The sequence below is a fragment of the Stenella coeruleoalba genome (genome assembly GCF_951394435.1).
Source record: "Stenella coeruleoalba genome assembly, chromosome: 20".
Lineage (NCBI taxonomy): Eukaryota > Metazoa > Chordata > Mammalia > Artiodactyla > Delphinidae > Stenella > Stenella coeruleoalba.
The window spans coordinates 43,497,364-43,512,528 of NC_137166.1; the positions used below are offsets into that span (position 1 = coordinate 43,497,364).

At 51.4% G+C, this 15,165-nt stretch overlaps 2 protein-coding genes across 3 annotated transcripts; one reads left to right on the forward strand and one right to left on the reverse strand.

Moving 5' to 3' along the window:
- Window positions 1–3,386: 3,386 nt before the first annotated feature.
- SDHAF1 (succinate dehydrogenase complex assembly factor 1) lies at window positions 3,387–6,822 on the forward strand. Its single transcript, XM_079908221.1, has one exon. The coding sequence runs from the start codon at window positions 3,758–3,760 to the stop codon at window positions 4,202–4,204; it is 447 nt and encodes a 148-aa protein (XP_079764347.1). The 5' UTR covers window positions 3,387–3,757; the 3' UTR covers window positions 4,205–6,822.
- A 4,052-nt stretch (window positions 6,823–10,874) lies between these two features.
- SYNE4 (spectrin repeat containing nuclear envelope family member 4) lies at window positions 10,875–15,021 on the reverse strand. Of its 2 annotated transcripts, none has more exons than XM_079908408.1 (9): window positions 14,907–15,021; window positions 14,534–14,671; window positions 14,185–14,335; window positions 13,545–13,685; window positions 13,133–13,312; window positions 12,798–13,046; window positions 11,928–12,005; window positions 11,167–11,225; window positions 10,875–11,074 (listed from the first exon to the last, which is right to left on the reverse strand). In XM_079908408.1, exons 1-9 carry the CDS (start codon window positions 15,002–15,004, stop codon window positions 10,897–10,899), a joined length of 1,272 nt encoding a protein of 423 aa, XP_079764534.1. In that variant the 5' UTR covers window positions 15,005–15,021; the 3' UTR covers window positions 10,875–10,896. The 2 variants fall into 2 exon arrangements, with proteins under 2 accessions (XP_079764534.1, XP_079764533.1); XM_079908407.1 differs by having other exon boundaries at window positions 13,118–13,312.
- Window positions 15,022–15,165: the final 144 nt, after the last annotated feature.

The window sequence follows — 15,165 nt, forward strand, 5'->3', positions numbered from 1 at the left end:
AGTACCAAGCACTCACCTTTGCCATCCACCTGCAGCCCTGACTTGTCCACCTGAAGCCACTACAGCATCTGTGCATGGACCTGTCATGGGGGCTGTGTCCCACCTCTCAGCCCTGCTCACTGTTCTACCCAATGCCATGAGGGCTGTGAGTGTGACCCTGGCCTCATCTTTGATGGCACAGACTGTGTATCCCAGGACCACTGTGGCTGCTTCCACAGTGGGTGTGACATCCCTGTCAGAGAGGCCTCCATGCCTGGGTGGGTAGGCACAGAGTCTCCCGTACCTCATCATAAAATGTTCCCTGAAACACACCATATCAGTAAGACTTTCAGCTGTAACTGACAGAAAATGATGCCAACTATATTAAATACAACAGGGAATTTATATCCTTTTATTTGTGTAAAGTTGAGGCCTTCAGACATGGCTGGATTCAGGGACCCAAATAATGTCACTAGGACTCAAGTTTCCATCTTTCATCCCTGCCTTTTCCTTTTTCTGTGTTAGCATCTATATTAAGTAGGCTCTACATCCAAATGCTATAACAGAGGCTCAACATTACAGGGGCTTAAACTTGATAAAAGCTTATTTCTCATGAACAATCCAAGTATAACCAGTTTGTTTCCTCCAAGTCAGGAACACAGGCTCCTTCTATCACACAACACAGCAGGGGTCAGCTCCTGGATTGCAGGGTTGAGGAATGAGACAGCTGGAGACAGCAGGTATAGACACCTCTCTTGACAAGTTGTCCATGCAGAAAGGGGAGAATAAAGATCAGCTAGAAAGTTCCAGAGGGCAAAGGTATCTTAGAATTGATGATGATGACGATGATGATGATGATGATTTTGAGATGGGAGAAACTCAGGGATGTTTAAGTGCTGATGGGAAGAAGCCAGACAGGGAGAGTTTGGAAATCCAGCAGGGAGAGATGCCAGGGTGGAGGATGCATGGTTCCCCAAGGAACTTGGAAGCAGGAGAGCAACAGGAGAATTGAAATTTGGGCAGGCAAAATGGATAGTATTTCTAAGTAAGAGGAAAACAAACCTGAAATCTCATGATGAGAAATAGAAACATCTATGAGTTCAAGGTTAATTGTAGGAGGGGGAGGATGGGCCAGCAAGAGAACGGCTGGGTATCTGCCACAACCTGGCAGGTAAACTAAGCCAGAACCTTTGGTTAAAGGGTCAAGAAACCCCCACTATGTCTCTTAAACTTCTAGTGTAACTTTGGGTAAGTGACTCAACCTCTCTCTGTGCCTCAGTTTGCTCATCCACAAAAAGTGGTGATAAGAGTGGTGCCCACCACATAGGGTAGCTGTGAAGATACATATAAAGTGCTTGGGGGACTTCTGTGGTGGCGCAGTGGATAAGAATCTGCCTGCCAATGTGGCGGACACGGGTTCGATCCTTGGTCTGGGAAGATCCCACGTCATGGAGCAACTAAGCCCGGGAGCCACAACTACTGAGCCCGCGTGCCACAATTACTGAAGCCTACACACCTAGAGCCCGTGCTCCACAACAAGAGAAGCCACCACGATAAGCCCACACACCGCAACAAAGAGTAGCCCCCACTCGTAGCCCCCACTCTCCGCATCCAGAGAAAGCTGGTGCCAGCAACGAAGCCAACGCAGCCAAAAATAAATAAATAAATTTTTAAAAAAATTAAGTGCTTGGTATAAGTAAGTGCCCAGTAAGTATAAGCTGTGATTGCTCTTGCAGCCATTTTTATATTATCTTTGGTGAGGCAGTATGTATAGCAGAGTGGTTAAAAACACAGGCCATAAAATCAGATCCCTGGGGTTTGAAACCTGGCTCTGCCACTTACCAGCTATGTGAACCTGGGCAGGCTACGTTACTTCTCTGGCCTTGGTTTCCTAAGAGGCAAGAGGCGTATGGTCCTGCAGATCTACCTTGTCAGAGTGTTGGTGAGGATTTAATGTCACTTAAAATATCAAGTGTTTAGGGACGTCCCTGGCAGTCCAGTGGTTAAGGCTCTGCCTCCCAATGCAGTGAGCGCAGGTTTGATCCCTGATCGGGCACGGCCAAAACTTAAAACAAACAAAAAATGTTTTAAATATTCACTATTTTAAAAATAAACTGTTTTAAATATTCACTATTTTCAAATAAATGTATTACATAATATAAATTAGGTGACAAGATATTAATATAGCATCATATTATATTGCATATTTTATTAACATACTGTGTCATACATTATCTTATAAATAAAATATTAAAGCACTTGAAAGAGTGCCTGGCACAGAGTAGTGCTCAGTAAACAGTTACTAGATTATGAAGACACAGGTGAGAGAGACGTGACAGGATCCAAAGGCTTTTTTTTCTCTCTCTCTAAATCTCCCTTTTAAGAAAGTGTTTATTACGGAAAATTTCAAGCATCACAAAAGAAGAGAGAATAGTGTTATGAAACCCCATTACAGTTACAAATATTTTGCCACTCTTGCTTTCTTTTCCTCTCACTCTTTGTCGCTCCGCGGCATGTGGGATCCTCCCGGACCGGGGCACGAACCCGTGTCCCCTGCATCGGCAGGGGGACCCTCAACCACTGCACCACCAGGGAAGCACCTCCTCTCGCTCTTTTTGTTTTGTGCTGGAGGATTTTAAAGCAAATCCCAGACCTTATTCCTCTAGCAAAGACCTGGATATGTATTTCTGATAGAGACACCGAGGGGATTCATAGCGGTTTCAGATCTCCCGTTTGACTCCCAAACTCCGACCCTCTCCCCAGTCCCCGACCCGCCTCCCTTCTAGCATAAGAACCCACGCCCAGCGCAGCTCGCCGCCCAGGTGTGCCGGGTCGTGGTCGCACGCTGGGCGGAGGGTTCCGGGTTATTGTCCAGCGGCCCCCCACGCTCCGGGTGCTGGTAGGGTCCGAGGGGGTCGTGGCATTGCAGGCCTCCCAGCCCTACGAGTACGCCTCCGCGTAGCCTGCGGGGACTCTAACGGAATTGAGGCTGACCTGATACTCCCTGGACATCGGGGTGCCAGCCTAGTCGAAATGTGCCATGTGGGCTGGACTCTGGACTTCAACAGCTAGGGAGGCCGCTCCCTCTCCTACCCTCGGACCCGACTCATGTCGGTAGAGGGCGCTAAGAGCCCAACTCCCTGCGCTACAGGCTGCGTCTGGGGGCTTACAGCCCACACCATCTCTCACGCCATCTTAGCACCGAGAAGCTTGTCCTGCCGGCTGTGACCCAACACTTCACCGCGTGACCCCGTCCCTCTGCCCGTCCCCCGGGTTGGGACCCTCGACGCACACCTGCTCTGCGGGTGGGAACGCATGGAGCTTCCCGAGACTGCTTTAATAAATAACTGAGGACAAAAGCATGCCTGTGCCTGTCTTCTCTCTCCCAGTGCCCCCAGAGCCCTGAGGCTCACAAGGGCTCCAACCTCTAGCTCTCTCCACTGGCAGGACCCAAGAGTCAGGTCAGTATCCCTGGTCCCTTCCGACCCCAAACCTAAGGGCCTCAGCGCCTAGCGCCCTCCTCATCCAGGCCCTCAGAAGTACCGTCCTCTAAAGGACACTGATTTCCTGTGGGGCGGGCCAGTGAACCAGAAGCTCCGCCCCTTACTCACAACGTTGTGACGTAGAAGCAGCGACAACCTATGGGACGCGACGGCGCCGCAAAGCTGGGGGTGGGTGGCGCAAGTGTCAGTTGTCGCGTTTCACCGCTTCTCCCAACTGTTCTACCGCGCCACTCGGTGGGGCGTCTGCTGTGTGAGCCCGCGGCCCAGCTGCTACCATGAGCCGGCACAGCCGGCTTCAGAGACAAGTTCTGAGTCTGTACCGCGAGTTGCTGCGCGCCGGGCACGGAAAGCCGGGCGCCGAGTCGCGGGTGCGGGCCGAGTTCCGGCAGCACGCCCGCCTGCCACGCTCCGACGTACTGCGCATCGAGTACCTGTACCGCCGCGGACGGCGCCAGCTTCAGCTGCTACGCTCGGGTCACGCCACGGCCATGGGTGCCTTTGTGAGTACACGGGGCCCGACTGAGGAGTCCCCCGGCGCGGGGGCCCCAGGGACCCCACCTGACGAAGGTGACGGCCCAAGGAGACCGCTGGACAGCATGGGAGTACCGAAGACCGCGCCGGATGGACGGTGGCCGTCACCCGGTGGCTCAGGGGAACCGGGGGCCCGCCTGACTGCGTGGGGGGACCGGGGAACCGGCCTGATGGAAGGTGAGAGGTCTTGAGAGACCAGATCGACAGATGGGGGGAATTGAAGAGCCCTCCTGGCGACGTAGGGTGCGTTGGCGAGAGATGCCCGACTTTGCCCGATGTATGGTAACGGGTCAAACTTACCCATGAGGGCTTGGGGCAGCCTGGGTCGCCGGCTGGCTGGACTATCAAGCTGAGAGCTACTTACCCGAAGGCCTTGGGGAACCAGGACGCCCCGCTGTTGGACAGAAAGAGACAGACACGCCCTTCTCTAGACCCGGGAGAACATACCACTCCTGGCTCCTCAAGGAGACTCCCTTCGTTGTAACTATGAGGAGAGCAGACTTTTTTGCTGAGGAGTTTGGGAAGATGCCCTGATGGCCGGTGAGAAGCCTGAAATCCCCTTAGAAAAATCTTTCGCCCATTGTGACAAACTAGGATCGATGAGGAAGCGGGTAGGGAGTCTCTCACCCCAGCTAATCAATTAAAGACCCCCTCAAGACCTCTACGTGATACTTCTGAGGAGGACTCCCGATTCCTGCCCCTTTCCCTGCTCAGGACTGTTGGACAAAAAGGCAATAAAATTGGGGATGTGCTTACTTCCCTGTTGGTGGTCTTAAAGATTTAATGTTTGGGGGGATTTTTGAAGAGGCACACACACACACACACCAACTAGTGACCCTCTGGCAAGGGATGGGTGTGGGGAGCTGTCTCTTCCCCTCTGGAGCCTTCTAGAATGGCAGGTTGGTTGGAGCCGCATAGTTCTCTCTCCTGGGCAGATCCATGGAGGGGACCCAGCCTGGCTTGACCCCAAAGAAGCCCCAGTAGACTCCTTAATGGAGGGTAATGAGGCAGGAGAGGAATAGTGGAGCTGAGGAGACCTGGCTGGTAACCCCTGAGGTAGTAGTGGGGCCCTCAAACCTGGCTGAGGAGTCCAGCCTCAGCTACAAGCTGGGATTTTTGTTAGCAAGGCTGAGGGGTTGGGGAGGAGAGGCGGACCCAAAGGCCACAGGCATACCTCCCCCCCATAGACCTGCCCTAGGTATTCTCTGGAGTACTGCACTTTGCAGCCCTCAGCTGTATTTGCACTGATGTCGGTTAAATAAGTGGAAAGCAGTTGAATGCAGTTGAGAGGAGGAGGAGGACCTCAGGAAGGGAGCCCAGGCCTCAGATCAAAGGTAGTACGGACAGAAGAGAAACACAGTCTCTGCCCCAATCCCAGTGGGGGAGGCAGGAACCCAAATAGTAATAAAGTTGGGGTGCAGTTTAAAGAATTATAAAGTATTTGCCAGAATGTAGGGATAGGCTTCCAAGCAGGGGGACCAGTGTGGGTAAAGGCCTGGAGAGGGCGAGGGGAGAAATGCTGGGCCCTGGAGTGCCCCAGAGCACAGGCTGTGCTGTTCACGCAAGTGACTTCTACTTCAGCTTTGTCTCTGGTTGGTGCTTGGCCTCCACGGCCATGTTCGTCTCTCTGCCTCAGTTTCTTTGGCCAGGGTGATGCTGTTAATCCTGGCCTGACTCCATTTTGGAGTAAAAGCCAAAGTCTTGAAAGTGGCTTAAGGGGTTAAGTCCTACCTATCCAGCCCCCATTACATTTCCCTCCTCTTCCTCTTGCTCACTCCTAGCTCCAAGATCTTGAGCCTTAATAAGCTCCAGGATGGGAGCTTCTGGCAGGGCTGCAGGCAATGATTGAGTTCTCACTGGGGCTGGGTATCCCGGTCAGGAAGGGAGACATTCACTTGGGTATTACAGAGGAATGGAGTTTGTCTGGTAGAGAGGATGAGGGAGGGGATTGCCTGATTTGAGGGAGGAAGTTGTAGGTGAGTGAGCAGTGATTAAGAGCATGGACCCTGGAACTGGAATGCCTAGGTTTGAATCGCAGTTTCAACACTTACTGATTACATGATCGGAGGCAAGTGATTTAACCTCTTTGTGCCTCAACACCCTTATCTGCAAAATGGGCATACTAATAGTGCCTCCCTCCTGTGGCTGTTATAATGATACAGTGAATTAAATACATGTGGCAGCAGGTGATGATGTCCCAACCCCACTTGTAGCTGCAGAGGAGGGTTCCCAAGAGGCAGCCAGCTTCCTGCTCTGAGCCCCTGCATCTCTGCTTCTCTGCTTGAGGGCTTTCGGGGAATTATGGGGGGTGGGTTAATACCCTTAGGAGCAAACTACAGCCTGTGGGGGACAGCAGTCACTGGATAAGTGCCTGTTGTCTGGTGGGACAAATGAAATGTGTTCTACAAGGTGCCTCCATGGGACTGAGCCCCAGTTGCTCACAGTGGCTATCACTCCATGAGCACGTTTTTTGATTTTCCCCTGCCCTGTCTCACTCTCCCCACTCCCTAACTCCTGCCTCCTGGGATCACATCCCAAATAAACCACCTCACTTCAGTGCTGACGTTAAAGCCCCCCCGTTGGTAATCTCTGTGTCTGCTGCTGTGTTTTTCACTCTTCTAAGGCACAGGGTCAGTGCCTCTCAACCTGTCTGTTAAAAGAATCTCCTGATCTAAGAAAATTGCTATAAAGGACTTAAGGGGCTTGGAATAACTTGGAATATGGATTGTGGGTTAATAATAGACTTGAATTGAGTTTTTAAATTTCCTGATTCCAATAACTGTACTCTAGTTGTATAAGATCTGTACTTTTGATCTTAAGAACTATACACTGAAGTATTTAGGAATTAAAAGTATCATGTCTACAACTTACTCTCATATGGTTCCAAATTATGTGCACATATATATTAGTGAGAGTGTGAATGGTGAAGCCCATGGGGTAAAGTGTTAACATTTTATGTGAATGTGGGTAAAGGGTATATGGGGGTTTGTTGTACTCGTCTTAAAGCTTTTCAGTAATTTGAAACAGAACAAAAAGTTACAAAAAAGACAATGGTCATATCACTGGCCATTCCTCTTTGGGCACCAGAGATCTTCACATAGAGGATACATTTTTACAAGAGATTTGAGAAGAGTAAAGCCTGCATCTTCTGAGACTTTATAAATCTCTCATGCATACCTTCTTCGCAGATTTAACAATCAATTTAAATTAAATTTCTGACCTTTGAAATAATAACATCTGCTCTCCCTTACAGATTCTGATCTCCACCCTATTGAGAGTGATGGGTCACTAGAATATGTTCCTGTCTTGGGTCACAAGCTCAGTGGTCCCAAAGGGGCGACCAGGTGCATGAGGTGGCCCAGTGGGGCCTTGGGGAATTCTGGGAAACTCACAGTACCTGATGAGGATGAGGAGCCAGCCACACCCTCAAATTCCCAGCACTCCTGCTGAGCTCCCTCCCTCAAATAGTGACATCCTAGGCGTAAGTGATGTAGAGGAATGACTAGAATTTTTTTTATAGTAGTAAGAGCGTTGTGATTGGATTTTTTGCGGGGGTGTGGGGGGGGGCACACGCAGCACAGCTTGTGGGATCTAAAGTTCCCCGACCAGGGATCGAACCCGCAAGCTCGGCAATGAAAGCATGGAGTCTTAACCACTGGACCGCCAGGGAATTCCGTGATTAAATTTTAAAACAGAATCGATCTTCTGGAGATGGTCCATGAATTGCTGGTGAATAGAAAGGTACAATGTCTAGAATTGACTTCACAGTAGTAATCTAGGAAGAGGGGAGTGAGCACCTGGGAGCATTAAACGGGATTGGCCCTGAGTTGATAATATTTGGAGCCAGTGATGAGTTCACAAGGACTTGTAATGCTATTCTTTCTCCTTTTGTACAAGTTCAAAAATTATCAGAATGAAAGCTGACACAACAAAAGCCCCTCCAGTGCCCATCTTACTCAAACTAGAAGTCCTCACTGTGGTCCACAAGGCCTCACCTGATCTGGCCCTACTGCCTCTCTCACCTTACCTCCTTCCATTCTCGCACTCCAACCACACTGGCTTTCCCACGCGCCAGGCACACTTCTACCTCAGGGCCTTTGCACTTGCTGTCCCCTCTACCTAGAATGCTCTTCCTCCAGGCCTGTACTGTCCAGTATGGTATCTGGGAAGTACCTGTGACTTGAGCATTTGAAATGTGATTAGTGCAACTGGGGAATTTTTTTTAACTTTATAAATTTTAAGTAACTTAAAATTTTAAACTGTAGCAGTGTAAAATATTTTGTCATTAAACACAGCTGTATTGTTTTGGTAGCACTACATTTCATTTTATGCGTTGAAAATTAAGCATCTGAACTGAGATGTGCTATAAAGTATAAAACACATACCAGACTTCAAAGACTTAGTAAGAAAAAAGGATTGTAAAATACCTCATTATTTTTATATTGATTACATATCGAAATGATAATATTTTGGATATGTTGCGTTAGAGTATAAATTAAATTAAAATTAATTTCACCTGTTTCTACGGTTTTACTGTGACAGCTAGGAAATTTAAAATTATATTTGTGGTTCACATTATATTTCTGTTGGACAGCACCCCTCTAGGAGTCCCCCTGGTTTGTGTTCTCACTGCAATTTGGTATAATGACTTAATTATAGCATAATGATATAATTGTCTCCCTGATTCTTTCTTCAACCATCCTAATTGTACCCCTCCCCCTTTGCCTTTTCCCACATTAGTTTTCTCCTTAGCACTTAACCACTCTCTGACCTGTTATGTATTTTACCTGTTTCTTTTACTTACTGTTGCTTTCTCCCACTAGAATGTCAGCTCCACAGGGACCAGGATTTTAGCCTGACTTGTTCACGATCATAGCCCTGCTCTTTGACCAGGACCTGGTTCATAGCAGACTCAGTCAATATTAAATGAATGAATGAATGAATGAATGGCATGGATTTGCTCCATTACCCAATCGGTTGGGTCAATATTGCCAAGACTCTGCCTGTCCCATTTGCTGGTAAGCCCAGGAACACCATGCCTCCTCAGGGACAGGACCTGGCCTGGCATTTGAAACAGAACAGATCTACGTTTGCATCCTGACTTCTCCCCGAACTTGGAGTCACTCCCAGAATCTGCTGCTTCCTGCCCCCTTCCCTCAGTGTCCATCCCCCCTTCTGGTGACAGCTCCCTGATTTTTTTTGGAGAACAACTTCTTCCCCTGTTTTCAGTACACGTGGTTCCGTCAAGGCTGACTGCAGCCCCCAGTGAAGTATGTGACACTGGCTTTGGGTCCTTGGCTGGAACTGTAAGGGAAGAGTAACTCTCCTATTGGCTGCTAAATTGGTGGGATGTAGGCTTGGAGGTTTTGAGGGGCACTCTGGCGATCACTTGCATAAGAGTGAAGCCAAAACAGAGGAAAGAACTGAGCCTCTGGATCCAGCTGTGCTTATAGTCCTGAACTTTTCAGTTACCCACGAAAACAAATTCCCATTTCTTTTTAAATCAGTGCGGATTTGGCTTCAGTCACTTGCTCCCTGTGTGGCCTCAGGCTGGTGGCTTCCCGTCTAGAGCCTCAGTTTCCCATTCTGTTAAGCGGGGCCACATCATCAGGTGGTTGTGAGAATTAAAGGAGAAGGGATCTGTCTTAAGTGCACATCCAGGAGCCTAGCACAGGGCTTCTGCCTCTGTTCTTGAGTCCGGTTCTGCTCTACCCCTTGTCCTGATACCTTAAGCTCTGGGGAGAGGATGAGCTTAGACACCTGGGGCTGGGGACTGGACTTCAGGACTGAAGCCTGGCAATTCAGCATGATGACCTGGGAGAAGGGGGCTTTCACAGTCGTGCATCAGTGATGGCCAGCCTGGGAGCCCACCATGTGGAGTGTTTGAACAGAGCACGTGGATGAATGCAGGTCAGGGGCTATAGCAAGTGCTGTCGGCAACCCAGCACCAACATCACCTGCACCCCTCCTGCACACCTGCACCCCTCTAGCATCCTGTAGCAAGCACCTGTGCCTCTTGGCCTGAGGGTCGTTTACAGGCAGGAGAGGCTGGAAGTGCTGGGGAGTTAATATCTCTAGGAATAATCCTTAACCAATGAAAGATGGGAGCTGGTACATATATGCCACAACTTCTTCACCTCTTGGGTGGGACAACTTTGAGTGTGTCTCACAGTCTCCCAGAGGTCCCTAGGGGGATGGCACTCTAGGTGCCCAGAGCAGCAACCAGCTCATTATCTCCTTTCCATGGTTCACTTCCCATTCCCCTATCCATTTGCCTAGGATCAACTCCCTAAAAAACTACCTGTGCTTGAATCTTTGTCTCAGGGTCTGGGGGAACCCAACCCAAGATGGGCTGATTCAGTTCCATGTTCTGTGCTCAAGGCAAAGGGATCTGTGGAGGGGGCTGTCCAGATGTACCAGGGCCATACCCAAGATTCTCAGTACTCAAGCACCCAATATCCCCACATATCCTGCTATAGACTGAATGTTTGTGTCCCCTCAAAATTCATATGTTGAAATCCTAACCCCCAAAGTGATAGTATTAGGAGGTGAGGCCTTTGGGAGGTGATTAGGTCATGAGGATGGAGCCCTCATGAAAGGGATTAGTGCCCTTATAAAAGAGACCCCCAGAGGATTCTCTGCCCCTTCTTCTATGTGCAGATACAGTGAAAAGACAGCCGTCTATGAAGCAGGAAGTGGGTCCTCATCAGACACTGAATCTACAGGCACCTTGATCTTGGACTTTACAACCTCCAGAACTGTGAAAAATCAATTTCTATTGTTTATAAGCCACCAGTCTATGTTATTTTGTTATAGCAGCCCGAACAGACTAAGACACATCCTTTGACAGTGACCATTTATTACATATGTCTGGACTGTGTAGTCAGATTGGGGGAGGACCATTGACATAGCTGAGCACCAGGTAAGGTGTCCTGGCCAGTCGGGCAGGAGAGCAGCAGGAGTCCCCTGACATGGGCAGGAGCAATGTGGCACCCACCAGCAGAAGGAAAAGGAGGAGGAGGAGGAAGGTCAGGGGCCGCCTGGATGCAGGAGTGGGGGATCTGCAAAGGGAAATGCAGTGTTCAATGTATGGGTGGGCTGCCACCATAAGCCCTACCCCCACACCCCCAGACCCATCTCCCAGGCATCTCACCCAGGGTCTACCTCCAGCATCACATCCTGGACATTGGGAGATGCTTGCCTCATCTTGTCCTAAAGGTAGAGAGCAGCCAGCAGTAGAATGGGTGGAAGTGATATTTAATGTGGTCTTTACCTTACTCCCACAGACCTACAGAGCTGGGCTTATTTCTCCTCCTTTCCTAGCACTCCCTCCATCCCCAAGACCCCACATGGACTTGGAATATCTCCAGGTATAGTGGATGTCTGTCAGTGCCTGCCCTCCAAACAGTCTCCCTTTTCCTGGTAACAGTGGTTCAATTTGGGGAGAAGGGTATCATACCTCCCTACTTTCCTGAACTCAAAACTCCACCTCCATGGTTAGGCATGTGACCCAGATCTGGCCAACCAGAGCCCTCCATCAGCTTGGCTACTGTGATTGGTTCAGGGTGTAGGCCATGACCCAAGCTGGGGAAGCAGAAGTCAGCCCTAGGACTCGGCTGCCGTAGGTCAGTGGCACTCTCTCCTCCTGGGGTGGGTAAGCCAGTGGGAAGTGAGTGTGTAGCTGCTGGGGCAGCCATTTTGCTAGAAGGAATCCACCTTGGAGAAGTAGAGCCCAAGACAGGGAGGGACTGAGCCCTGACAGTATTTGAGGTCTTGAATTCAACACCACCTGGACTTTTCAGTTACATGAAAAAAACAGCATCCTCTTTTTTGTGTGTAATTCAATTTGGGTCGGGTTGCTGTCACTTGCCGTCAACATTCCTGAGTGATACACCTGGCCGAGGACCAACTCACCTGAGACTTCCGGAGCAGGGACCGTCTTCGGTGACCTGTTAAGTGTTTCCGGTGGCTGAGGCCTGACATGAGCATGTCCTGTGGGGAGAGAGAGGAGTGGGGTCCTTGGAGAATCAGTGACAAAGAGACACAAAGTTGGGGAAGGGCCAAGAGGGGGGAAGTGTCACAGAGATTAGATTCTGTGGGAAGAGAGAGATCTCAGGGAGAGATGAAGAGAGGGGCAGAGCCAAAGAAACCAAGAGAAGAGAGACATTATTTATTCATTCATTCAACAAATATTTAATGAGCATCTGTTACATGCCAGGTGCTATTCTAGGAGCTGGGGACACTGTGAGCATGGAAACAGGCAAAGTCCTGGCGTCCATTGAGTTTATATTCTAGTAGGAGAGAGAGAGACCATAAGTTAATAAATGTATAATGTCAAGATGTGGTAAGTGCTGTTAGGAAATAAAATAAGAGGATAAGGAGTGATAATGTTTGGAGGCCAGGGCAGGCCTCTCTGAAGAGGTAACATTTGAGGAGAGACTGGATGGAATGAAGTGAGGAGGTGAGCTCGGTGTGCCTCTGGGGGCTTCGAGATGGGAGTGTATTTGGAATATTTGAAGAGCCAGGAGGCTAGTGTGGCTGTGGTGGGGTAAATGAGGGGGAGAGTGAGAGGAAATGAGGAAATAAATATAGGTACAACAGAGACACCTGGAGGCCAAGAGAGGCAGAGGGATGAGGGAGGAGACCACTGAGACACCAAAAGCAAAAGAGACACCGGGAGAGACAGAGCCATGAAGACCTCCTCGAAAGGGAAAAAGGCCCTGCTAGGAGACACACAGAGGGTCCCTTGGGTGCCTGGGGGGAGGTGACCCCACCTGCTCTCACCTCAAGGCTTTGTCCCCTGCCCTGGGGCCCCCTGCGGCCACACAGCTCACAGGGAGTCCCTGGTGTCCAGGCTGTCCTTTGCCCCAAAGGCCCGAGGCCCCCAACGTCCCCCGCCGGGTCCCACTCCAACTCTGCGGGAGTGGGGAGGCTACTGGGTGCCCAGGGCCCCCAGACCCCACCAGGTCCTGGCCCGTCTGAGTCCCCCTCGACCTCCAAGTCCTGCTCCAGTGTGCTGGCCTCCTCAAACACCTGGTCAGAGGACAGAGGTCATGAGGGTTGGGATCGGCGCCTGCGCCAGGGACCGCCAGGGTGGGCCATACCAGGCTGTAGCTGACCAGCTGGGCCTGCAGCCGCCACAGCTGCCGGAGGATGCTGTCTCGGTGGGCTCTGAAGGCCCTTAGGACCTGCTCCAGGGATGCCCGGGCCTGAGGCTCACTCCGCTGTGCCAGCCCCTCACCGAACACCAGCAGTGCATCTAAACGCTCAGCTGCCCCACGCAGGTCTGCCTGTAGGGCCTGGGTACACATGGTTGGACATCACCAACACCACACCAGCCCATCCCCACCCCCCGCCTCCATACACACACAGCAGGGGCACCAGAGACCTGAGACCTGGAGTCACTATCCCCACCCCCTCTGCCATCCAGACACCTGGAACATGGAATAAACCCATTTCCCACCCTGGGAAGCTGGCACCCACTCCTGAGGCCCTGCCCACCCTCCCACGTTTTGGCTTCCCACTGCTCACCTGCAGCTGGACCATCCTGCTCTGGGCTGATGCCCAGGGCCCCAGGCCTTGCTCCAGGTCCTGCAGCCGGAGGCCCAGCCCCAAAAGGCAAAGATGCAGGCTGTCCTGCTCAGCCTCTAATCCCCAGCCAGAGATGGGGCGCTGGGGAACACAGGGGACTGAGTCAGAGCCAGTGAGCCAACCAAGGCCTGGCCCGCACCCATTGCACCCAGGCTCCTGCCCTCTGGGTGCTTCTCTGCAGCAGAGTCCATCTCTGGGTCTGCACCAGGGTTGCTCCCACCTAGAGAAACTTCCCAGTGGAGCCAGGCCTGAGAACCTCTAGTTCAAATTCTCCAGGTTTTCAAGGCTCCTAGAAACTTGTACGTATAGGGCCTGGGGCTCTGGAGAGGGAGAGGGTGATGGAGCTGGATAGCCCCACGAGGAATGGGGCTACGCCAGGGCCAATGATGAAAGAATTCTCTCTCAGTTGGTAAAATACTGAATAGTGATAGTTAAAGAATCATTGTCTAGAGCATCCCTCCCCATACAGATGCCCAACATTTTTCCAGAATCATCACCTCATCCCCGGTGTGGAAGCCAGATCCTGGGAGACAGACAGGAAGTAGGGACTGGCACAGGGGCCTAGTTCACCTCAGCTCACCTCACGGTGTTTGGCCCCAGCCGAGTCCTCATGAGAAGGGGGCGTTGGCAATCTGGGGAGGCCAGCAGCAAGTTCAGTGCCCCTCGGCCCACCCTGGAAGGGCTCAGGAGGGTCCAAGGAGTCCTGCCCCAGCTTCTGGGCCTGTTCTGACCTGGGATGGTGGGGGGGGGGCATTGACAGGCCCCTGGGTGAGCCTAGGTGCCCATTATCCACCCTACCCTACCCCTGTCCCCAGTTACCTCTCTCATGTCCCCAGGTGATCTTAGCTACAATACCTCCTACCCTCAAAAGGCCCCTGCTACTGCCTCCACCCTTTGGGGACCACAGTTTCAAAAGCCCCAGCTCGTACCTGATTCTCTCCTCTCCAGAGGCGGAGCAGATGGTGCATCCAGATGTGTTCAGTTCCCTAGGGGCTCCAGGCGGGTGGCTGAAGGGCTCTGAGGGGGGTGTAGGGCCCAGGCGTGGGGGCAGGGCCATATTGGGGAGCCTGAGGACAGAGAGTCAGTGAGTAGGAGCCCTTTTCCTATCCTCCCAGACTTCCTCAGTAGGACTCACCCAGGCCTGAGGCAGCCAGAAGCCCAGGGGCAGGCTCAGCTCCACCTCTTTCTAGGAGGAACCTGGACCCAGGTAATTTGATGCCCAGCTCAGGTGATAGTAGCACCACTTAACTCCTTCCTCCCCAGCAGACCAGTAGCTGAACCTCCCAAGCTCACCCCACCCACCTAAGGGGTTTCCAGATATAACCCTGCTCCTCAAGAGCCCTGGGTTCTTCTCCACTCTGTGACCCGAACATCTGACCTCGGCAGCCCACACCATCCATCTAAGGTCCCGGACGCAGCGCCCCTCAGGAACCCAAACATCTGGCCCCCCACCCCCAAATGTCCAAAACCAGAGTAAGATTGTTTTGTTGGTGGTTTATTTGGAATGGGGCCTTTTCCTGTGGTTCCCTCACAGGTACTGGGAAAATAACCCGGGGGGAAC